A 24,381-nucleotide genomic window follows, 5' to 3' on the forward strand; every position below is an offset into this window, starting at 1 on the left:
AAACCAAAAGCCTGTCCAAAGAGATAAAGGCCACATGAGTCTGCAGGGTTTATTACACTTCTCTTAGTAACAGATTTTATTGCCCTTGTTACCATAGTAACTGACCAGAATATCCTGGCTTCTAGCTCTTATAAACCAAAGCACAGAATTAATTTTGTTTCAACCAGTTGAGGGACTGAAACTTACTGAAGCACTTGAGAGGCAAGTGAGGTGAGCAAAATGTAAGGAAGGGGTGAAACAGTCCCAGTCCAGGAGCAAGGACACAGACACACACACACAGAAACACACAGACACACACACACACAGAAACACAAAAACACAGAGTCACACATACACGTACACACAAAATCACACACATAGATATAAGCAAGCACATATAGTGAAAGTCACTCACACACAGAGACATAAATGCAGACAGATAGACACCCACACAGACTGATATACACACAGCATGTACATTGGTATGCACAGATAATCCATCTCCTCCTCAGGCAGTCCCTTGGGAGTGAGGATGACTTGTTTCCGCTCTGGTTTTATGGGTTTTGAGGTGGTTAATGAGGCCATTGTGGGAATTGCAGACTGCACACACACACACACACACACACACACACACACACACACACACACACGCATACACACACACGCATCTTGAATTTATATGGGACAGAAGGGTAAAATTTCACCTCCACAACTTTACCTAGACAATTACAAATATAGATGAAAGAAATTATTATGGACGATTACGAATAAGAACCATGTGTGTGACATCAGAATGTGGCCATATTAAATCTGAAGCCCCACCTCCACTGTCCCCCCTCATCCCAAATACCCAGCTCCAGCTGAAGGTCAGAACTGATCTGGATTCCTGGTGTGAAACCCTGTGGAGCAGGTGTGCATTCACCAGCAGATATTAACTCATTACAAAACCGGTGCTTGAAGTAGAAGCACAAGCGAGAGGCTGAAATGGAGGGTGAGAGAGGTTGGATGTCTGATGCATTACACTCACCTGGTGAGTTATGAGGAAAATTTCATACAGAGCAGATATCACCGCATTGTTGTACTCCAGCAACAGGCTCTGCAGCTGCAGAGATAGACAATTGGTAAATTGGTTAATTATTGTCACATGTACCGAGGTACAGTGAAAATCTTTGCTTTGCATGCCATCCATACAGATCATTTCACCACATCAGTGCATTGAGGGAAAACAATAACAGAATGCAGAATAAGGTGTTACAGTTACAGAGAAAGTGCATTGCAGGTAGACAAGAAGGTACAAGGCCACAATGAGGTAGATCGTGAGGTCAAGAGTCCATCTTATTGTACTAGGGGACCATTCAATAGTTTTATAATAGCGGGATAGAAGCTGTCCTTGAGCCTGGTGGTACATGTTTTCAGGCTTTTGTATCTTCTGCCCGATAGGAGCGGGGAGAAGAGAGAATGTCTGGGGTGGGTGGGAACGTTGGGAACTTTGATTATGTTGGCTGCTTTACTGAGGCAGCGAGAAATGTAGACAGAGTCCGTGGGTGGGAGGATGGTTTCTGTGATGTGTCCAGAAGACCAAAACGCAGAGCCCAGTGTTAATTAAATTTTAAAAATATGAATTCACAACACATGCTAACAATACTCATACACAGAGGCGATGATCCAAGTCTGCACATACAGAACACAGAACAGCATAGCACAAGAACAGGTCCTTCATCCCACAATGTCTATGCTGTACCATACCATATCTTTTTAACCTCATCTTCCAGACCATTACAACACATTGCTCAAAAGTTTTAACTTTAGACACTATCAGGAAATTAATGCCAAAAAATGGTCAGAACTGCACAGAAAGAAGATAATAGAAATTCTGTATTTGTAAGCAACTTTCTTGGCCTCAGGTTGTCCCAAAGGATTTCACAAGAAAGGAATTAATATCAGACCTGAATGGTAGATTTTTATTAATTACTGGTCTACTTCATAATAAAAAAAGTTGTTATGGTTAATGTTTATGCACCCAATATAGATCACCCTGAATTTTTTAAACATCTGTTTGTATTTTTTCCTAATTTAAATGAATACACTGTGAATATGGGTGGAGACTTTAACTGCTGTCTAAACCCTTCGATGGATAGATCTGTGTCAAATTCTGCATTTCCAAACAAATCCGCTGTCTTTATTAATTCCTTCTTAGTTGAATCTGGAATTTTAGATGTTTGGAGATTCCTACACCCATATGATAAAGAATTTTCATTCTTTTCTCATGTCTACCATAGTTACTCAAGGATAGATTATTTTTTTTATTGATGCTAGACTAGCTCCACTTACTATGGACTGTAAGTACGATGTAATTGCCATTTCTGATCATGCACCATTGAGTTTATCAATTAAATTACCAGATGTATCCTTTGATGTCAGACAATTGCGATTTAACCCTTCTCTATTACAAGACTTAGATTTCATCCAATTTATTAAAGAACAGATTTCATTTTTCTTTTTAACTAACTTTACTGAAGAAATCTCCAGTGGGATAATATGGGATACTTTTAAAGCATATATCCATGGTCAAATTATTTCATATTCTGCTGGATTGAAAAAACGAACTAATAACAAAATACTTATATTAGCTGACAAGATTAAAGAAAATTGATAAAAAATATTCTGATACTCCTAATCTGGAGCTTTTTAAAATGAGAACAGAACTCCAATTACAACATAATTTATTACTAACATCTTCAATTGAAAATCTACTACTTAAAAACAAAAGTCAATTTTATATACATAGTGACAAATCCGGTAAATTATTGGCCAACCAACTGAAAGCTACTTTATCTAAACGTCAGATTAATAAAATTTGTAAACCAGATGGTACCTACACGATAGATCAGGTTCAAATTAACAAATCCTTTCAAGGATTTTATTCTTCTTTATACCAATCAGAATCCCCTGAGGATCCTACATTAATGCATGAATTTTTAAGAGATTTGAAGATTCCCCAATTACCTTTAAATGAACGTTCTACATTAGATGCTCCCATTTCAGAGAAGAAATAAAGAAAGTAATATTTTCAATGAACTCGGGTAAAGCACCCGGCCCTGACGGATATACAGCTGAATTTTTAAAATCCTTTTCTGATATTCTTGTTCCTTGGTTAGCCAAAATTTTTAAAGATGCTCTATCAGTAGGTAAACTACCACAATCTTTCTACGAAGCAACTATTTCTTCAATTCTTAAAAAGGATAAAGATCCCACTGATCGTGCATCTTATAGACCTATTTCTTTATTAAATGTAGATTCAAAAATATTTTCCAAAATATTGGCCTTTAGACTGGAAAAGGTTCTCCCACAAATTATCTCTGAAGACCAGACAGGATTTATTCAAAATCGTTATTTACATTGTAATATCAGGAGATTAATGAATATTATATATACCCCATCATCCCAAATTCTAGAACGTGTTGTTTCGCTAGATGCTGAAAAGGAGTTTGACAGAGTCAAAGGGAAATCTATTCATTACACTTCAAAAATTTAATTTTAGCCCTAAATTTATATCTGCGATTAAAATGATTTACTATATACCTATGGCTTTAATACTTACTAATAATCAAAGATCTCCTTTGTTTAGGCTTTTGAGGTACTAGACCAGGTTGCCCGTTAAGCCCTTTATTATTTAATATTGCTTTAGAACCCTTGGCTATTGCATTCCGGGACTCTTCAAATATATGTGGCACTACTCGCAGACAGAAGATTCATAAAACATCTCTTTACACAGATGACCTGTTACTTTATAATCCAGAGGAATCTATCCCCCACAGTACTATCACTACTAGATTAAATATAGATTAAATATTAATAACAGCGAACTTTTTCCATTAAATATGCAAACCCCAATTTATAGGCAATTACCTTTTAGATTGGTAACTGACTATTTTATGTATTTAGGTGTTAAAATTACCAAGAAACATAAGGACTTATTTAAAGCTAATCTATTGCCTTTAATTGACCATGTTAAACAATTATTTACTAAATGGTCCCCTCTGTCTTTATCATTGGTAGGCCGAATTAATGCAGTTAAGATGAATATTTTACCAAAATTTTTATATTTATTTCAAGCGATTCCAACTTTTGTCCCGAAATCTTTTTTTGATACTATTGATTCTAAAATTCTTTCATATATTTGGCAGAATAAAAACCCAAGATTAAGCAAGAAATATTTACAAAAACTAAAAAAGGATGGTGGTATGGCCCTGCCTAACTTTAGATTATACTATTGGGCAATTAATATCAGATATTTAATTTTTTGGATACAAGATTCAGATGTAATTCAATGCCCCAAATGGGTACACCTTGAGTCCCAATCAGTACTTGAATTTTCATTAGTTTCTATTTTAGGAGCTTCACTCCCTTTTGCACTTATCAAATTAAGTAAACATATGATTAACCCAATTGTTAAACATACAATACGAATATGGTTTCAATTTCGTAAGTTTTTTTGGATTGGGTAAATTTAACTTGTCAAGTCCCATTCAATCTAATTTTTTCTTTCATCCATCCAGAGTTGACTCAGCTTTTTCCATATGGAAGAGGAAGGGAATAGTATGTTTTCGGGATCTATTCATTGATAACTGTTTTTCATCTTTTGAACAATTGTCTAACAAATACAATCTGCCTAGATCACACTTTTTTTCGATATTTGCACATTCAAAATTTTTAAAAGCTACTACACCTTCTCTTCCGACGCCTTACAAAACTGAAATTATGGAAAACATTTTAGGTCTTAACCCTTATCAGAAGGGCTTGATAGCAATAATCTATGATTTAATTATGAAAATACGTCCAGAATCACTGGACGACATTAAGAATGAATGGGAGAGTGAACTCCAGACATCTTTACCTACAGAGACTTGGAAGAAAATTCTTCATTTAGTTAATACATCTTCAATGTGTGCCAGACACTCATTGATACAGTTTAAGGTAGTTCACAGGACCCATATGTCCAAAGATAAGCTAGCTCGTTTTTATCAACATATAAATCCTATATGTGACAGATGTAAATTGAATGTGGCTTCTTTAACACATATGTTTTGGTCCTGTCCTCTTTTGGAAAAATATTGGAAAGACATTTTTAACATTACTTTTAACATTATTTTTAACATTATTTCATTTACAACCTCACCCTATTGGAAAATATTGGAAAGACATTTTTAACATTATTTTTAACATTATTTTTAACATTATTTCATTTACAACCTCACCCTATTGGAAAATATTGGAAAGACATTTTTAACATTATTTTTAACATTATTTTTAACATTATTTCATTTACAACCTCACCCTATCACTGCAATTTTTGGATTACCAAGGATAGACTCTGGCCATTTATCTGTGTCCACTAACCGTATGATTGCCTTTATTACATTAATCGCCAAACGATCCACTTTGCTTAAATGGAAGGATCCAATACCCCCTACTACTTTTCAATGGTTCTCTCAAACTATATCATGTTTAAACTTGGAAAAAATTAGGAGTGGTACTGTTGATCCTTTGCTTAAATTTGAAGATATTTGGAGTCCATTTAGTCAATATTTTCACATGATATAGATCCCCTTTCAATAACTTTCCAAATTAGAGGAACGGAGATGACGACATAATATTGCGCTGTTTCTACCGAGAAATTTTAGTCCAGTCTTTTTTTTTGTTTGTTTTTTTTTGAATTTTTTCTGTTTAGCTTAGTTTGGTTTGATATATTGTTTATAATTTTTCTTATTGATTTGTTTTTTCTTCTTTTTTTTCTTTATATAATAAATCTTTTTCTTTCCCTTCTTTGATATTATATTCATTTACTAAGAGATCATTGGATCTACAGATTTTTTTTATATTTTATTGTTCTTTATGCTTATCCATGCCATGATTGTTCTCCTGATCTCTTTGTATCACATGTACAAACATTGATGTTATATATTAATCTGTATTAATTTGAAAACTAATAAAAAGATTGAAAAAGAAAAGAAAGGAATTACTTTTAAAGTATGGTCATTGCTGTAATATAGGAATCACACTTCAGGCTTCCATTAAAATCATTTGTATAATCACAAACGCAAAACTTTCAATGCACCAAAGTAGAACATAAGACTTCTCTTTCTCTTGACAATTATACTTGTTCTTAATGTATTTAAATTAGTGATAACTGAAGCATGTTTATTAATGCAACTGAAAATGGGTTTAACCATTAAAAATAAGCGAGTTCATTAAGTGACTAGTCCTCAATTTGTGATTAACCCCATTTAAAAGCATTTTAAAATCCTAAAGCAGCACAGCTAATAGTTTCATTAGTTCCAATTTGCTTCTTTGTAAATTAGTCTTTCTGAAGAAGACTATAGAAAAAGACTGTTAAAAATATGAAGGATCTTTGTGTCTGCGTGTGTCTGTCTGTGCGTGTGTCACTCTCTACAGATGCTACCTGACCTGCTTATTTCCAGCGGTTTCTGGTGTTTCTATTTTCAGTTCAGAGCCCTAGTGCTGAAGAAAGTCTGCATAAGCTGACTCCCAAACCAGCATAATTAGCAGAATCTCACAGCGGTGGCTCAGAGAGAGGTCAGAGGACAGGACCGAGGGTTAAAGGTGAGGAAGTTATGTAACAGGGCACAGTTTGTGTGAACTGATGTTGAATTGGTGTATAAAATATAGCTCCACATCATTAGTGCTTTTGGTGTAATTTATTTCGGTTTTAAATTCTGATCTCTGGTGCTGATCGATTGTGTGACATTACCAACATGAACTTGCTTAAATTCTACCCCTGTGTGTTTATGAATCTATTAACAGCCGGCCTTTAAATACAGGAACAGCTTTGTTATCCAGTGCTTAACCACAAGGCACACTCCGGTTACTGGAGTGCTGAGGAGGCAGGAGTGAGGGAGGGACAGTTTGAGGGATGGGAAGTGCTGAGGGAGCAGCTATGGGAGGGGGAAGTGGGCCTGCGGGAGGGGTAGAATCAAGGTGGAGGGTCAAGAATCGTGAGGGCAGGAGGGTCGAGGAAGCGGCAGTGCCGAGGGAGCGGTGGGTCTGAGGGAACAGGAGCTGGTGGAGGGGTAACTCCAAAGGAGCAGTCAGGCCGAGAGAGGGAGTGGGGCAAGAGAGGGGCAGAGGTTAGACTCCCAGGGAGCATCTGGACCAACAGGAGGGGGGGTGGGGGTGGGGGGCAGGGGCAGCACTGAGGGAGAGGAGGAGCCAGGGGAGGGGCAGGGCCCAGGAGAGGGCCAGGCAGTAGTGAGGGGCAGTTGGCCTGAGGGAGGGGCGGAACCAATGGAGGGCTAAACACCAAAGAAACAGCAAGGCCTGGTAAGAGCGAGGGACAACGCTGAGGGACGGAGAGCAGTGCAGGAGGGACCAAATGAGGGATGGGCTGGGCCAACTCTTCACTGATTGGTTCAATTAATTATTTGGCCCCTCTTAACTCCAATAAGTGCCCAATGGCAGAGTTCTTACATCACTAACCAATGTGCTAAGACTCAACACCAAGCAGTACAGAGATCTCAAGCGAGCTAACACTATAACTACTTTGATCACTTTACACTCAAATGGACGCTTTGTTTTCTTGTAAAAATTGAGTACAACATGTTTAATTTATGTAATGCTGCTTATCTGATGCTATGTGCCTGTGATGTTGCTGCAGGCAAGCTTTTCATTGTACCTGTGCACACGTACTTGTGCATACGACTATAAAATCGACTTTGACGGATTTTAAGGTCCGTCTCCAGGGAGATGAAGAATTAGACAGCAAGAAAGGTTAGGGAGGGGGTTCCCAGAGCTGAGAATCCTGGGGGCCGAGGGCTGCACGACCACAATCAGAGACGCACAGAAGGGCGGACTGAGGGAGTGTAGGGATCTCCGAGAGTTGCAGGGCCGGGTAGACTGCAGGCTTACCTCCTCACTGTCAGCTGTGGCTGAGATCACACACCCGACTGGCATTCCATCACCCACTGTAGGGGAAGCTTTGGACACTTGAGGCCCACTTATTAAAATCTTCAGCAGGTTGATAACCAGGAGGCCCCTAACAATTGATACAAAGAATGCTCACCTTAAAGTACAGCAGCTTTATGAGGCCACGTTAAAACATCATCTTTCGCCTCTAATGAAACCACTGATGCTGATTAGACTCAGAGATGAACAGTATTTTCCCTCTTTCAGCCCAATGAACCTGTGCCAACCATCAAGCACCCATTTTTACACTAACCCAACTCCAGCCCATTTTATTCTCCCCACATTCCCAGCAACTACCCCCTCCCATCCTCCCAGGTTCTACCCCTCATCTATACACTTGGGCTAATTTACAGTGGCGAATTAACCTACCAACCCACGTGATTTTTGGGATGTGGGAGAAAACCAGAGCACCCGGAGGAAACCTGGTCAAACTATACGATAGAAGCAGCGTTAACCATAGAACGCACAGCTCAGAGAAAAGACATTTTCTCCCACCTCACCAATGCCCGTGATCCCTACCTACACTAATCCCATTTGCCCACATTAGGCCTGTATCCCTCTATGCCCTTCCTCTCCAAGTACCTGTTCAAATGCCTTTTAAGTGTTGTAATTGTATCTGCCTCCATTACCTCCTCCGGAAGTTCACGTTAGATATTCACCAGCCTGTGAAAAACTTGCCTCTCAAACCTCCTTTAAACTTCTCCCCTCTCACCTTACACATGTGGCCTCTAATTTTGGATGTTTGCTCCGGAATAAGATTCTACCTCTCCTCTCTATGCCATTCATAATTTTATAAATCTCTGTAAGGTAATCCCTCAGTCTCCTACATTGCAATGAGAATAACCCAACATATCCAATCTCTCCTTATAACTACAGCCTTCCATTCCATCTTGGTGAATCTCTTCTGCGCTCTCTCTATTGCTACCATATCCTTTCTGTGGTGTGGCAAGTAGAGCTGTACACAGTACTGTAAGTCACACAAAAAGCACTGGAGGAACTCAGCGAGTCAGGCAGCATCCATACAGTGAAATAGACAGATGATGTTTCGGGTCGAGACATCTGGAGCCTTCGATACTCGAAGTGCTGTCTAACCGATGTTCTACCTGAGCATTGCAGGAGCTGCACTCATCCAGACGAATATTCTATCACACTCCTGACATGAAAGCAGAAGTTTCCATTTTACATGCACGTTCTGTTTAAAGCACATTTTCTTTCCCCAAGATTGGCTGATATCCCAGTGATATTCCACCTACCGTTTGGCATTGAGAAGTGCCAGACGTGTTGGTTCTGTTTCCGTCTCCCTGAACATTACACCCAATGTCTCCACGATCAAAATACAAAACCTGTGTACACAAAAAGAAAGTCACATTGCAGAATCACACTTCGGTACAGTATATATTGAGTGTTCATTTGGCAGCATTGTGGTGTTGAATGAAAATCAGAAAGTTGCAGATGTTGGAAGTCTTAATAAAAATGGAAGTGGTAAAGATGGGCACAGTTGCTGTGTTTAAGAGACATTTGGACAGGTCCATGGGTAGGAAAGGTTTAGAGGAATATGGGTCAAATGCAGACAAATGGGACTAGCTCAGGTGGGCATCAGGGATGTAGCTCAGTGGGAGAGCGCATGCTTTGCATGTATGGGGTCCTGTGTTCAATCCCCAGCATGTTCACGCTGGTATCCATGAATTTTAGAGGCAGGCACGCTAGAGTAGCGGTTAGCATAACGCTATTACAGCGCCTGCGACCCGGGTTCAATTCTGGCCACTGTCTGTAAGGAGTTTGTACGTTCTCCCCGTGACTACGTGGGTTTCCTCTGGGTGCTCCAGTTTCCTCCCACATTCCAAAGATGTACAGGAGAGGAAGTTGTAGGCATGCTGTGTTGGTGCCAAAAGCGTGGCAACACTTGCAGGCTGCCCCCAGAACACTCTGTGCAAAAGATGCATTTCACTGTGTGTTTCGATGTACATGTGACTAATAAAGATACCTGATCTTATCACCTTGGTTGGCATGGACCAGTTGTACTGAAGGGCCAGTTTCTGTGCTGTATAACTCTGATTTCAACTCTAATGCTAGAAACACTCAGCAAGTCAGGTAGCATTCTGACAAAGGGTCTTCAGATCTGAAACGTTACTAGTTTCTCTTTCCACAGATGCTGCCTGATCGGATGAGTGCTTCCAGTGGTTTCAATTATTATTGTGGTGTTGAATCTTAGTGCACTTACACTGAACACAAGACAAAGGCCCTCTCACTAACTCTGCCCAGTTCCCACTCGCACCAAACTGAGCCAAACAGTGATCAGACGGGGAGAGCAGGAAGGTGGTGAGATGGGGCATCACAGGAGGGCCAGATAGATCTGCTCTCCAACTTGGCAGGAGAGCCTCCAGCAAATTCAAGAGAAAGGCAGCGTCAACTTCCCTCGAGAATAATTCCCAAGAACTAAACTTAAGTGGTTTATACTTGAAAGGTTAACATATGTTTGCTTTGGAAACACAGGCCTAGAAATTGGATTGCATCTGTTTATGGTGAGCTAAAGCATAGTTGTGTTTAATGCTAACACCCAATCTGGTTCCCTACAAAACCGGTCAAGGTGCAGGCTGAAACAGCATTAGGGTGATTTACACCCAGAAAAACATCGTAAAAAGGTTCTGACGAAGAGCCTTTGACCTCAGATTCAGATTAGTTTATTGTCATATGTATTAGGGTGCAATGAATTCCTAGCTTGCGTGCAGCTTGTAAACAGTTTACATAGTAATAATAAATACAACAACTGAATTGGTTTATTATTGTCACATATACTGAGGTACAGTTTTGCATGCCATCCATACAGATCATTACATCAGTACAAGGGAAAACAATAACAGAATGCAGAATATAGTGTTACAGTTACAGAGAAAGTGCAGTGCAGGCAGACAATAAGGTGCAAGGTTACGATGAAGTAGATTGTGAGGTCAAGACTCCATCTTGTCGTACTAGGGGACTGTTCAACAGCGGGATAAAAGCTGTCCTTGAGCCTGGTGGTACGTGCTTTCAGGCTTTTGTATCTTCTGCCCAATGGGAGGGGGTGAGAAGAGAAAATGTCCGGGGTGGGTGGGGTCTTTGATCACATTGGCTGCTTTAACGAGGCAGTGAGAAGATACAGCGACGAGTGCAAAACAACAGAATGGTGCAAAGTACAGTCATGCAAACTGAGGTAGTACGAAACAAGATACAATAACAGAAAGCCGAGAGAGGTAGGATTAAGAGTCTGAGAACCTGGCAGCACAATGAAAATGTTGACTCTCTTTCTCTCCCCACAGGTGCTGCCTGACCTGCTGAGTACTTCTGGCATTTTCTGTTTTAGATTTCCAGCATCTGCAGTTTTATTTTGATTTCCATGGTAAAATGGGACTTGTGCAGTTCCTGTTGGGACCTCACCTAACTTCCTGCACCTCCTTACAGCATTTAGGGAAGGACATCAGCTTTTTAAGGCACGTTCCCCAAGGCGTCCACTCCGGCCTTTGAGAACACAGAGGCCACATTAGAGGAGGACGTAACTGCACCAAAAGGGACATGCAAGTCCTGGTCAATGAGATACATGCTAGGAGGAAGGTCCTGTGTCCCAGGGAGTGAGGTGTGTTAGACCTGTCAGGGCTAGCACAAGACTGGCATCAGGTAGCTTCAGTACCTCCTCCAGCAGTGAAAATCCTGGCAAAATAGACCCATGCATAAAGAATTTTAATGATCTCACAAGGTCCATCAGGGTGACTATTCACACTTGCAGAGTAGAGATCCTCTCAGATTTTCTGTAGATGTATTGAGTTTTTTTTTAAGCAAAGTGCTTCTCAGGAGGAAGTGAAGAGATGTGCAGCAAGTGTTTAAGTAAACACAACAGGGATTCATTCATTCACCTGTGATATTTTTCCCAGGGCAACAGTGGCTAACACGAGGGGACATAATTTTAAGGTGATTGGAGGAAGGTATAAGGGGGGATGTCAAGGGTGAGTTTTTTTTCCCCTTACAGAGAGTGGTGGGTGCGTGGAACGCACTGCTGGTAGAGGTTGTGGGGGCAGATACATTAGGGACATTTAAGAGACTCTTAGATAGACACATGAATGGAGGGTTATGTGGGAGGGGAGGGTTAGATAGATCTTAGAGCAGGATAAAATGCCAGCATAACATTGTGGGCCGAAGGGCCTCTACTGTGCTGTGGTGGTCTTTGTTCTATATGCAGTGCAGATAGATTCCACCTCCCCCCCCCCCCCCCCAACTCATCTGAGGGATGCGGCTACTCGTGTGAGCAGGGACATGCCCCGACTCCCGGGAGTGGCCCTCTTCCCCCTGCTTCTCCCCAGACACCACCTCGTGGCCCCCCCAGGACTCCTCACTCCTCGTCCTTCGGCCTGGCCTGAGTAAGATATGCGGCAGACGGCGATAAAGTCTCTGCATCTTCCTGGCACGTACTGCAGGGTGACCCCAGACTGGCAAAGGCCACGAAATCTCATCGTTGGGAAATCAAGAACGTTTCCCACTGCCAACTTGCTTCTTGTGTAGATCTGCGCTCCGCTGGTGGGAAGGGTCAAGACAGCCCTCATTCCCCAAGAGCCATCTGCCCAGGCAGCACCAGCCATTCAAAGCATCTGGGACATACAGCTGTTGAAACCCTCTGGCAGCACCAGCAGTTCAAAGTGTCCAGGAGTGCAGACTCCTTCAGGATGAATGCACCATGTTTACTTCCCAGACACATTGGATTTTCATCAGGATATTCTTCCTATGATCCGCACCGACCTGCGCATCGAGGGAGTGGAAACACTTGCAGTTCATTAAAAGATCCAGGTTATTAGTGGGAAACTTTATTTGCTGGATGTCAGTCACTGGCTGCCTGCACTCGTGGGTTGCCTCTAAATGCTGACGGATTTCAGTGCCCGAGATGCACTCCACATCAGCAAGACCAAGGAATTTATTACGGACTTGAGGAAGGGGAAGTCAGGAGAACAAACACCAGTCCTCATTGAGGGGTCAGCGGTGGAAAGGGTGAGCAGCTTCAAGTTCCTGGGTGTCAACATCTCAGAGGACCTACCCTGGGCCCAACACATTGATGCAACCATGAAGGCGGCACGCCAGTGGCTCTACTTCATTAGAAGCTTGAGGAGATTCGGTACGTCACTAAAGACTCTTACAAGTTTCTATAAATGTACAGTGGAGAGCATTCTGACTGGTGGCATCACAGTCTGGTATGGAGGCTCCAACGTGCAGGATCGTAAGAGGCTGCAGAGGGTTGTTGACTCAGCCAGCTCCATCATGGACACAACCCTCCCCGCCTTCGAGGACATCTCCAAGAGGTGGTGCCTCAAGAAGGCGGCATCAATACTAACGACCCTCACCGTCTGGGACTTGCCCTCTTCTCATTACTGCCATCGGGGAGAAGGAACAGGAGCCTGAAGACTCACACTCAATGATTCAGAAACAGCTTCTTCCCCTCCGCCATCAGATAAACACATGAACACTACCTCATTATTCCTTTGTTTTGCACTATTTATTTTGTAATTTACAGTAATTTTGTCTTTGACTTATATGACATGAACTGTGTTGTTTTGTGGCAGCAGTACAGTGCAGTGATGGTAAAACCGAAATCATCTGATCATCACTGAAACCAGAGCTGATGAAAGAATTCTCTGCAGGTACAGTGCTTGGGCAACCCCACTGACGCAGTGGTGAGTGGCAGATTGTGGGACACAGCTGACATCTGTCGCAGCCGCTTGGAATGACCCTGTGGCAAGGAAGCTGAGAGAAAACTCATGAAACCACGACAGACCAGGCAGCTTCTGTGGGGGGAGAAACAGAGTCCGAGTTTCAGGTCTGACATTCTGAAACACCGACTCTCTTTCACCACAGATGCCGCCTGGCTTGCTGAGTACCTCCAGCAGTCTCTGCTTTTATTTCAGATTTCCAGCATCTGCAGTATTTTGCTTCTTGAAAGTACCAACTCTTTATAGAGTCTTAGCTACAGCCTTGGGGCAATCAACCTGCTATAAGCCTAGAACTGATGGTTGACCCTTTAAATGCGCTGGTGGGGCAGGGGCTGGATTGGGTGGGGGTGAAGGATGGGGTAGGGAGGGATCCTCAGTGTGTGAGGTGGAGAGAGGAGCTTGCACAAGCAACAAGCTCCAAGATGGAAGGGCTCACATGAAGCTAGCAGTGCAGGAATTGATTGGCTGCTCTACGTAGTTCCAGCAGATGTTCATTGTGCCAACATCTGCATCAAAATGCCCTCCAGGTTCCATACCACCACAAGTGGTGGCTTCATAGAACAGTACAGGCCCTTCAGCCCACCATGTCTGTACTGACTATGATACCAAGCTAACTAATCCCATCTGCCTTGTCTGCAGGCATGGTAGTGTAGTGGTTAGCGTAATGCTATTACAGCACCAGCGACCCAGGTACAATTCCGGCCGCTGTCTGTAAGGAGTTTGTACGTTCTCCCCGTGTCTGTGTGGGTTTCCTCCAGGTGCTCCGGTTTCCTCCCACATTCCATAAAGACATATGGGTTAGGAAGCTGTGGGCATGTTATGTCGGTGCTGGAAGCGTGGCGACACTTGCGGGCTGCCCCCAGAACACTACGCAAAAAAGATGCATTTCACTGTGTGTTTCAATGTACATGTGACTAATAAAAGATATCTTATCTTATTTTAGCCCCCTATTCCCTGCCTGTTAATGTACCAGTCCAATTACTATGGTACTTGCTTCCACCACCTCCTCCGGCAGTGTGTTCCAGGCACTCACCACTCTGCGTAATAAACATGCCTCAAATCTCCTTTAAACTCTCCCCCTCTCACCTTAAACCTATGCCCTCTAGTATTTGACATTTCTACCCTGGGGAAAAGACTCTACCTACTCTTATATCTGCCTCTTATAATTTTACATACTTGGATTGCTAGGCACACTTGCAGTACCCAAAACTGAGGCTTACCCCTTCCCACTTCAGCCCCACGCTTTGCAGACGAAGATGAGCTTGGCTTGAAGGACGCAATTGCCCGAATCTCTTCAGTGGAACCACAGAAACATTTCACTTACTGTAGATCGTCCTTGGTTTTGCTCCTGTCTTGCTGCGTGGTTGACTCCTCCAACCTTGGCAAATGCTGCTGAAGTTTTCCAATTAGAAAGGGGTACAAATCGTTTGACTGTGGACACATCAACACCAAGAGAAAAGGCTTGAGTGAAAAGATAAACACAAATACCTCAAAATTGTAACGTGTTCATCAAGGCTGCTCATAGGTGTCAACTTTGGTTTGTAATTGGTCATAGGTTTATTGTTGTCACACGTACTGGGGTACAGTGAAAAACTTTGTTTTGCATGCCATCCATACAGATCATTTCACCACATCAGTACATCACTTTCATCTCTTTCCACGTTAGTGTAGCGGTTAGCGTAACGCCATTGCAGCACCAGCGACTGGGTTCAATTCTGACCGCTGTCTGTAAGGAGTTTGTATGTTCTCCCCGTGTCTGCGTGGGTTTCCTCCAGGTGCTCCGGTTTCATCCCACTTTCCAAAGACGTATGGGTTAGGAAGTTGTGGGCATGCTATGTTGGCGCCGGAAGCGTGGCGACACTTGCGGGCTGCCCCCAGAACACTATGAAAAAGATGCATTTCACTGTGTGTTTCGATGTACATGTGACTAATAAAGAAATCTTATCTTAAAAGGATGATCCCAGTGACTTGAGACTACAATGCCCACACTGACCGTGCCACTGAGGGAGTGCTGTGTCGTCTAACATTAACCCTGTGCACCTCAGGTGAATACAAAGGATCCCATTTCATTGAAATGGGAGGACTCTTAGCAATGTGGAGGAACAGAGGGATCTTGGGGTCCATGTCCATAGATCCCTCAAAGTTGCTGCACAGGTCAATAGGTTTGTTAAGAAGGCGTATGGTGCGTTGGCCTTCATTAGTCAGGGTATTGAGTTCAAGAGCTGTGAGGTGATGTTGCAGCTCTATAGAACTCTGGTCAGATCACACAGAGTATTGTGTTCAGTTCTGGTCGCCTCATTACAGGAAGGATGTGGAAGCTTTAGAGAGGGTGCAGAGGAGATTTACCAGGATGTTGCCTGGATTGGAGAGCATGTTTTATGAGGATAGGTTGAACGAGCTAGGGCTTTTCTCTTTGGAGAGGTGAAGGATGAGAGGTGACTTGATAGAGGTGTGCAAGATAAGAGGCATAGATCAAGTGGACAGTCAGAGATTTTTTCCCAGGGCGACAATGGCTAACACGAGGGGACATAATTTTAAGGTGATTGGAGGAAGGTATAAAGGCAAGTTTTTTTTTAAACACAGAGTGGTGGGTGCGTGGAACGCACTGCCTGCAAAGGTTCTGGGGGCAGATATATTAGGGATATTGAAGAGACTCTGAGATAGGCACATGAATGATAGAGAAATGGAGGGCTAGGTGGGAAGGAAGGGTTACGTAGATCTTAGAGCATGATAAAATGTCGGCACAACATCGTGGGCTGAAGGGCCTGTAATGTGCTGTAGTGTTCTACGTTCTCTGTTCTAATCCTGACCTGAAACGTCGACAATTCTTTTCCCCCCTGAACACCTGCATTCAGTACGGCAGTAGCTCAGCAGAGCACATCAGGAGTAAATACAGTGAGGGGTTCAGTTAAGGAGTGGCCGTAGTCTGCCTCCCTGTCCATAGGGCTGCAATATTCCTCAGTGAGTGTAAGAGAGGAAAATTGCTGCCTGCAATTAATAATCTGCCAACCATACATCTCTGTGTGAAACTGGATACTTCACGACCACCCCTCTAATTATAGAGGCAGTGACTTTCTCCCATTTTACATGTAGCAACAGAAATTCCATCTGCAGTCTGTTTCCTTAGAATCGTGGAATCTTTTAGCGCAGGAGAAAAACCTTCGAGTCCATCATACCAATATGGAAGCTGACAATTAGTCCCTGTTCTTTCCCCATAACCGGGCATAATTTTCCAATCCAAGTACACATAAAGTCCCCTTTTAAAAGTCCTGATGCAGAGTTTTGACTCGAAACGTCAACACTCCCCCCCCCCCAACAGATGCTGCTCGACCCGCTGAGCTCCTCCAGCAGATTGTTGCTCCAGATTGCAGTATCTGCCGTCTCTTGTCTCCACTAATCCTGGGCTATTTTTAGTCAATGTCTGGTCACTTTCACAGTGCTGCTTGTGCATGTGAAATAGAAGTGGAGTAGGCCATTCAGCCCCTTGTAGCTGTTCTGTCATTCAATGAGATCACTGCTGACCTTCTAACTCAGTGCTACTTTCCTGCACTGACCCCATATCACTTGATTCCCAAAATCTATCAGACTCTGTCCTGAATACACTCAGCGACCGAGTCCCCACGGTACCTGGGTAGACCCTCACCAATTTTTACAGATGCACCATAGAAAGCATCCTATCCAGATGCATCACGGCTTGGTACGGCAACTGTTCTTCCCACGACCGCAAGAAATTGCAGAGAGTCGTGGACACAACTCAGCACATCACGGAAAAAAGCTTCCCCTCCATTGACTCTATCTACACTTCATGCTGCCTCAGTAAAGCAGCCAACATAATCAGAGACCCTTCCCAACCCGGTCAATCTCTCTTCTCCCCACTTCCATCAGGCAGAATCAAGAACAGCTTCTATCTCACTGTTATAAGACTCTTGAACGGTCATCTTGTATGATAAAAATGAACTCTTGATCTCTCGATCTACCTCGTCATGGCCTCTGCACTTTGTCAACCTGCACTGCACTCTCTCTATAACTGTGACCTATATTCTGCATTCTGTTATCGCTTTTCCTTTGGCACCACCTCAATGTACTTGTATATGGAATGAGGATAAGTAGAGTGAGCTAGAGCTTTTCTCCTTGGAGAGGAGGAGGATGAGAGGTGACTTGATAGAGGTGCACAAGATGATAAGAGGCATAGATCGAGTGGACAGTCAGAGACTTTTTCTCAGGGCAACAATGGCTAACACAAGGGGACATAATCTAAAGGTGATTGGAGGAAGGTACAAGGAGGATGTCAAGGGCAAGTTAAGTTGTTTTTTTTTTACACAGAGAGTGGTGGGTGCGTGGAACGCACCGCTTGCAGAGGTTGTGGGGGCAGATACATTAAGGACATTTAAGAGACTCTTAGGTAGACACATGAATGATAGAAAAATAGGGGGCTATGTGGGAGGGAAGGTTTAGATCGATCTTAGAACAGGATAAAATGTCGGCAGAACATCGTGGGCCAAAGGGCCTGTACTGTGCTGTAGTGTTCTACGTTCTATGATCTGTCTGGATGGCACGCAGACAAAAGCTTTTCACTGTGTCTTAATACATGTGACAATAATAAACCAATTACCAATTAAATTTATGTCCTCTAGTTTTATCTACCTATCATATGGGGAAAGGTTTTCTGCATTCTACCCTATGTATACCCTTCATAATTTTATATATATGTATTTGACTAACATTACTGTTGGCTCTTCCCAATCCTGCTCAATATCCTGCTATGACCTCCTTAAGAACGCTTCCTATTATTTTCTCTACTATCAGTGTCAGGTGTACTGGTCTACAGCTTTCCACTTTCTCTCTCTCCTTCCCTCTTCTTCCTTGCCTACTGTGGTTACATCTTCTACTTTCCGGTCTATGGGAACCGTTCTAGAATCTATAACATTGTGGGTAATGCATCTGCTGTTTACCCCTTTTCAAAGTCTTGAGATTTAAATCAGGTCGCAGAGACTTATTGAGTTTCAATCCCATTAATTTCTCTTCTGATGGTTATGCACTATTTTTCTCAGCTCCTTTTTACTCCAGACCTGTAGCCCTCTGCTACTTCCAGGTTTTGTCTTCTTCTGTGAAGACAGACACAGAAATTTATTTAACTTTCCTGCCATTTCCTTATTCCTTGCTATAAATTTTTCCTGTGTCAATCCATAAGGGACCCACGATACTCTTTGCTAATCAGTTCCTTTTTATCTGTAGCTATGCACGTTTTCACAGTCTGATCTTATGTGTGTTGCCAGTTCACTCTCATATTCTACGTTCCTTTTGTAGTCCTTTGCTGAGATCTGAAATACTCCCAGTCATTACCTCTTATTGGCAACATTATAAGACCTTCCCTTTGATCTAATTCTGTCTTTAACATCTCTTGCTGGCCATCGCCAGACCCTGTTGTGGCTTTAACCCTTAAACCAATATATAATTTGTTTTAAACTAAGTCTTACTTGTTTAAGGGTCATTTACTGTCATTTCCCTATAAGAGAGTTTCCCAATCCCAACCAACCCACAACTCATACCGTTGTAATTGACTTGGATTTTAAAAAGTTGTCTTTATATTGAAGCAAATCACTTCCATATAAAACAAATTATATATATACAGACACACATCACTGGCAGTAGGACACCTTGAGAAGGATCAGCTAAAGGCCAGCATTCTCGTGCAAGGTATCGACTAACATGAAGATTGTAAAGCCAAATCAAAAGCACTTATAACACAAAACTACCTGACTCGTACAAACCTTGTCAAAAGGCAGGCATGTGCCCCTGGCAGAAACTTACTTTCCAGAAGAGCTTTTTAATCGTGAAGTTCCTGAGAGCAGCAGTTTTCAGATCCCTCACCAGGGAACAGGACCTCTCCAGTGTGCTGCTTCCATGAAGCAATTCCGAGCTCAGTTGATTGAAGAGCTTATTACTTCCCTCTGAGCTGACACAACACAGAGCACCATTGTCATACAGAAAGCTTTTAACATACACACCGAACAGGACCATTTAAAGTTAATGCATTGTAACAGAAAAATATGAGATTTTCCAATAATGAACTCACAGAAAATGCTAACCATTTCACAGTACATTATACATAAATGTAAAATACCATCCAAACTGCTACTATTCCCACACCAGGGAAGAATACTATTATGTCAACACACAGCACTAAAGGCCATTTGACCCATTATGTTAGTGCTAATTGTAAAAGCTCTCTCAATAGTCCTTCTCCCAATTCTATACCCTAGTCCTGCAAGTATTTTCTTCACATCTATTTTTCAAGTTAAACTTCAAAGTTACTGCAGAATCCAATTCAGAGGGAATGTATTAGAAATACTCAGTCAGTCAGGCAGCATCAGCAGAGACTGAAAATGCAAACCCTTTCTCCCTCCTGCCAAACTGCCTGACCTCCTGCATATCTGCATCCGTTTTCTGCCCTGATTTCAGATCTCCAGTGACCACAGCGGGCTCGGACATTGTCCCCGACTTTCATAATTTTTTTTTAAAAAACATCACTTTGGACGCCAGGAAGTGAGGCTTGCGGGATCAAGTTACCTGTGTGTTTTGGGACCTCGAGCGGGAGATGAGGAAGCACTCACTCCGGCGTAGGCTGGGTCCTGCATCAGGGTCGACTGCTGCGGAGAACATGGAAAGAAACAACGTGAACAGCAATGACCACAAGGCACTGAGGAGAAACCACAAGCAGCCCCTCACTTTTACTTACAATCATAAAATTGTTCCACGCACTTTTTAAATGGAGAAATATTAGGGATGACATGGAGATAATGTAAAGATGAAGCTCCAATTCCTTTTCCTTCGATTGACGGCTTATCTTCTTCTCTGCTTCTGGGGTGGGGTCACTTATTTCAAGTTGCTGGTCCCTGGTGTTTCTGTGGCAAGGATAGGGATTGGCAGGGAGCTGCTCTACAGGTGCCAGGTTGTAAGGTTGAGCTCTCGAATCCAAGACAGAGGCCAGCCTATCCCTCGGAGGGACGGGCAGCGGGCGGGCACTCGTGGGCCCGGGTACAGGACGCTCCTCGTTGCATTTCTCGGACAGTTTCAGATTCTTCAAGTCAGGAGCAGGGCAAGGGGCTGGGGGGGACAGTCCAGGGTAGGGGTCCCAGCCAAGTGCTGCGCCTTTCCTGGAGGTGATAGAAAGGCCGATTAGTTTAGGTGAACATGCATGGGGAAGAAGACTGAAACTGGAGGAGGCCACTCTGCCCTTTCAGCCCATTCTACCTATGCTAAAGGATTTTGGGATCTCCGCATTGACCCTCACCGATATTTATCGATGCACCATAGAAATTATCCTATCCGGATGCATCACGGCTTGGTATGGCAACTGCTCTGCCCGTGACCGCAAGAAACTGCAGAGAGGTGTGGACACAGCCCAACATGTCACGGAAACCAGCCTCCCCTCCATGGACTCTGTCTACACTTCTCGCTGCCTCTGTAAAACAGCCAACATAATCAAAGACCCTACCCACCCAGGACGTTCTCTCTTCTCCCCCCCTCCCATCGGGCAGAAGATACAGGAGCCTGAAAGCATGTACCACCAGGATCGAGGACGGCTTCTATCCCACTATTATAAGACTATTGAATGGTTCCCTAGTACGATAAAATGGAGTCTTGACCTTACAATCTACCTCGTTATGACCTTGCACCTTATTGTCTGTAACTGTACACTTTATTCTGGATTGGTGTGACACGTGGGATCCGTTCCGACGGGTCCCCACTGGTCGGCATGGACCTGATGGGCCGAATGGCCTGTGTTCCCCTGCTGTATGCCTCTATGACCATTTTTTTTGCAATGTGAAAGAACAAACACAAAAGGCAAAGTTTGCTACACAAGGCTTCACAAAAGAAGTGCTTCTGAATTAGGGAGCAATCTATAAAAGCAAGTAACGCGAAACCAAATTAAGTTGACAGTACGACGGTATGAAAGGCAAGGCAAAGATTCACATTACACCATCAAAAGAAACCCAAGTACTCTTGTCCTGGTTCCTTCTCAAGTTGAACTGGCTCCACTTACACTGATAAAAAGGCCTGTGAAACCTTCACCAGCACTTAGGGCAAAACCTAATTACACAAATGTTACAGAATCCAATGGGCAGCTTCTTATCAGCTTTCTTTATAGAAGGGACAGAATTGCTCAAGGATAACAACTAAACCCTCAAATGCCGGACACATTGGTCGCTTTTGTTACACTTACTGTCTCCTCCTTTTGATGATGTCATTACCTTAAGCAGGGAAGAAGCATTCCAGAATATTCTCTGAAAAGGCTTGCAAACTTTAGATTTTGTTTCCAGCTTATGTTGCTCTTGACAGTTTACAAGTACTTTCTTCTTATTTGGCAGTCCCTCAGGGTCAGATGAACGACTTGCTTCTGTCCCAGTTGTGAGGAGAGGCCCGTGTGTGAATTCCTTTCACGTGGGGCGGTCATTACACACCAGCTACCATCTGGACGGGACAAAGTGAGGCCTTCGTCCAACGGCAAGGAGGTCACGGCAATCGGAGACCAGCAAGTGCTGCACAAATTTAGCACGTGGATAGACACATGCCAACCGCATACTCTCTTCCTTTCTGGTCTTCACACTTACTTAAACACACTTTGATTGAGATATTGTGTAGTTTATACTTTCAGATCACAACATACACAACGAGGCTGAATGAGAGTCTTCCCTGCTCTGGGAAAAGCAAATGCAGGTTGTGGGACATTATTTCACGGACACCAGGGTGCAACGAAATTCCACTTTTATGAGGCTCACGGAGTAAACAGTATACATGGTAAATAAGAAATACAACAACGTGCAAAACAGCAGAATGATGCAAAGGAATATTTCTGATCATTCTGCAAGAATGGCCTCAAGCTTCTGGTCTTCTCTTCCTCTCAATTCTCCATCCAGCTCCCACTCTGACCTCTTATTCCTCAGCCTCCCATCCTACTCCCACAAAGCTTGAGGATCAGCACCTCATCTGTGGACTTAGCACCTTACAGCCTTCCTGCTTCAACACTGCATTCAACAAGTTCAGATAATGTTTCTGCGTACACCGCCTCTAAATTGACTTTTTGGTTCTTATCTCGTTGCCTCCCCATCACCTCTTCTCTCAGTCTCTCCTCCCTCCCACCCTGTCTCAGGCCTTTACTGCTCACTCTTTCCCTCCTGAAAACTTGCTTGCTTCCAACTTTTCCCAAATAAATCCTTGATCTGAAAATATTGACTCAGATCTTGCAGGGAAATGTTGGCATTTATTGAACTAGAACTTCCACACGGAATTCCCCAAGCTGTGGTCTGCGGAGGGACACTGCTTATCCAAATGCCCTCTGGTGTCAACCTGCTCATGCGTTGAGGAGGTTTCTCTGGGGTTTGCAAGACTGAAACCCCAATCAACCAGTTAAAATCTGTAAAAATCCAAGAGCTCAAGAGCCAGATGCATCATTAGATCCCAATGTCACAAGGAGCACTGCTCCTGCTGACATGATGGTTATAAATAACACAAGAAAATAGGAGCAGGAGTAGTCCACTCGTCCCCTCAAGCGGTTAGCGTAATGTTATTGCAATGCCAGTGACCCGGGTTCAATTCCCGCCGCTGTCTGTAAGGAGTTTGTACGTTCTCCCCGTGTCTGCGTGGGTTTCCTCCGGGTGCTCCGGTTTCCTCCCACATTCCAAATACGTACTGGTTAGGAAGTTGTGGGCATGCTCTGTTGGTGCCGGAAGCGTGGCGACACTTGCGGGCTGCCCCCAGAACACTACGCAAAAGATGTATTTCACTGTGTGTTTCAATGTACATGTGACTAATAAAGATATATTATCTTAAGATATGATCACAGCTGATCTATGCTGGTCTGAACTCCTCTTCTGTGCCTGTTCCCCAGTACCTTCAATTCTTTGATCTATCAAATATTTATCTGTCAGTGTGGATGGCACGCAAAACAGTTTCTCCACTGTATCTCAGTACATTTGACAATTATGAACTAGCACTAATTATAAAGGCCGCAGTCCAACAGGACTCCCTCAGCATTGCGTCAGAGAACCAGCTGGGATTTCTGTGCTCAAGTGGCCAGAGTGGGACTTGAACCTGTACCATCTGACTCAGAGAGGAGAACTCCACTGACTGACACCTTTATGTTTTGTTACAACACAGGGCAACACAGTAGTGCAGCTGCCTCACAGCACCAGAGACCCGGGTTCAATCCCGACCTCCAGTGGGGGGGGGGGGGGGGGGGGTGTGTGTGTGTGTGTGTGTGTGTGTGTGTTTTTTGCACATTCTCCCTATAACCGGTTGTGTACCCCCTCAGGTGCTCCAGTTTCCTCCCACATCCCAAAGATTTGCAAGTTGGGTTAATTGCTGGCTGTAAATTGCCCCTCGTGTGTGGGTGGATAATAGAATCTGGGCTATTGCAGAGAATTAAATAGGCGAGGGTAGAATTGGTGTAAAAATGGCTGCTTCACGGTCAGCATGGAATCAGTGGGGCAAAGGGCCTGTTTCCACACTGCATCTCTATTTGACTATAGGTGGAGGCCATTCACTCCATCTCTCAAATCATTCCAATCACCCCATTTATCGCCCTGTAACCTCTCCTCTCTTACATGCTCATCAACTCTTCCCAGATTCTACCTCACACACACTAGGGGCAATTTACAGTGGCCAGTTAACCCACTGAGCCGCGCATCTT

General features: G+C 43.3%; 1 protein-coding gene across 1 annotated transcript in view; it reads right to left on the bottom strand.

Annotated features, from left to right (window-relative positions):
• Positions 1–24,381, bottom strand: part of c15h12orf56 (chromosome 15 C12orf56 homolog) — a 73,081-nt gene that overhangs the window by 15,548 nt on the left and 33,152 nt on the right. The window contains exons 4-10 of the mRNA XM_052030049.1: positions 20,428–20,845; positions 20,259–20,338; positions 19,500–19,644; positions 15,013–15,119; positions 9,216–9,305; positions 7,906–8,032; positions 1,007–1,081 (exon numbers count right to left, since the gene is read on the bottom strand). Of these exons, the coding sequence (XP_051886009.1) occupies positions 1,007–1,081; positions 7,906–8,032; positions 9,216–9,305; positions 15,013–15,119; positions 19,500–19,644; positions 20,259–20,338; positions 20,428–20,845 (1,042 nt within the window). The remainder of the gene's footprint in view (positions 1–1,006; positions 1,082–7,905; positions 8,033–9,215; positions 9,306–15,012; positions 15,120–19,499; positions 19,645–20,258; positions 20,339–20,427; positions 20,846–24,381) is intronic.

The sequence above is a fragment of the Pristis pectinata genome, chromosome 15 (assembly GCF_009764475.1).
Source record: "Pristis pectinata isolate sPriPec2 chromosome 15, sPriPec2.1.pri, whole genome shotgun sequence".
In the NCBI taxonomy this organism is placed as follows: domain Eukaryota; kingdom Metazoa; phylum Chordata; class Chondrichthyes; order Rhinopristiformes; family Pristidae; genus Pristis; species Pristis pectinata.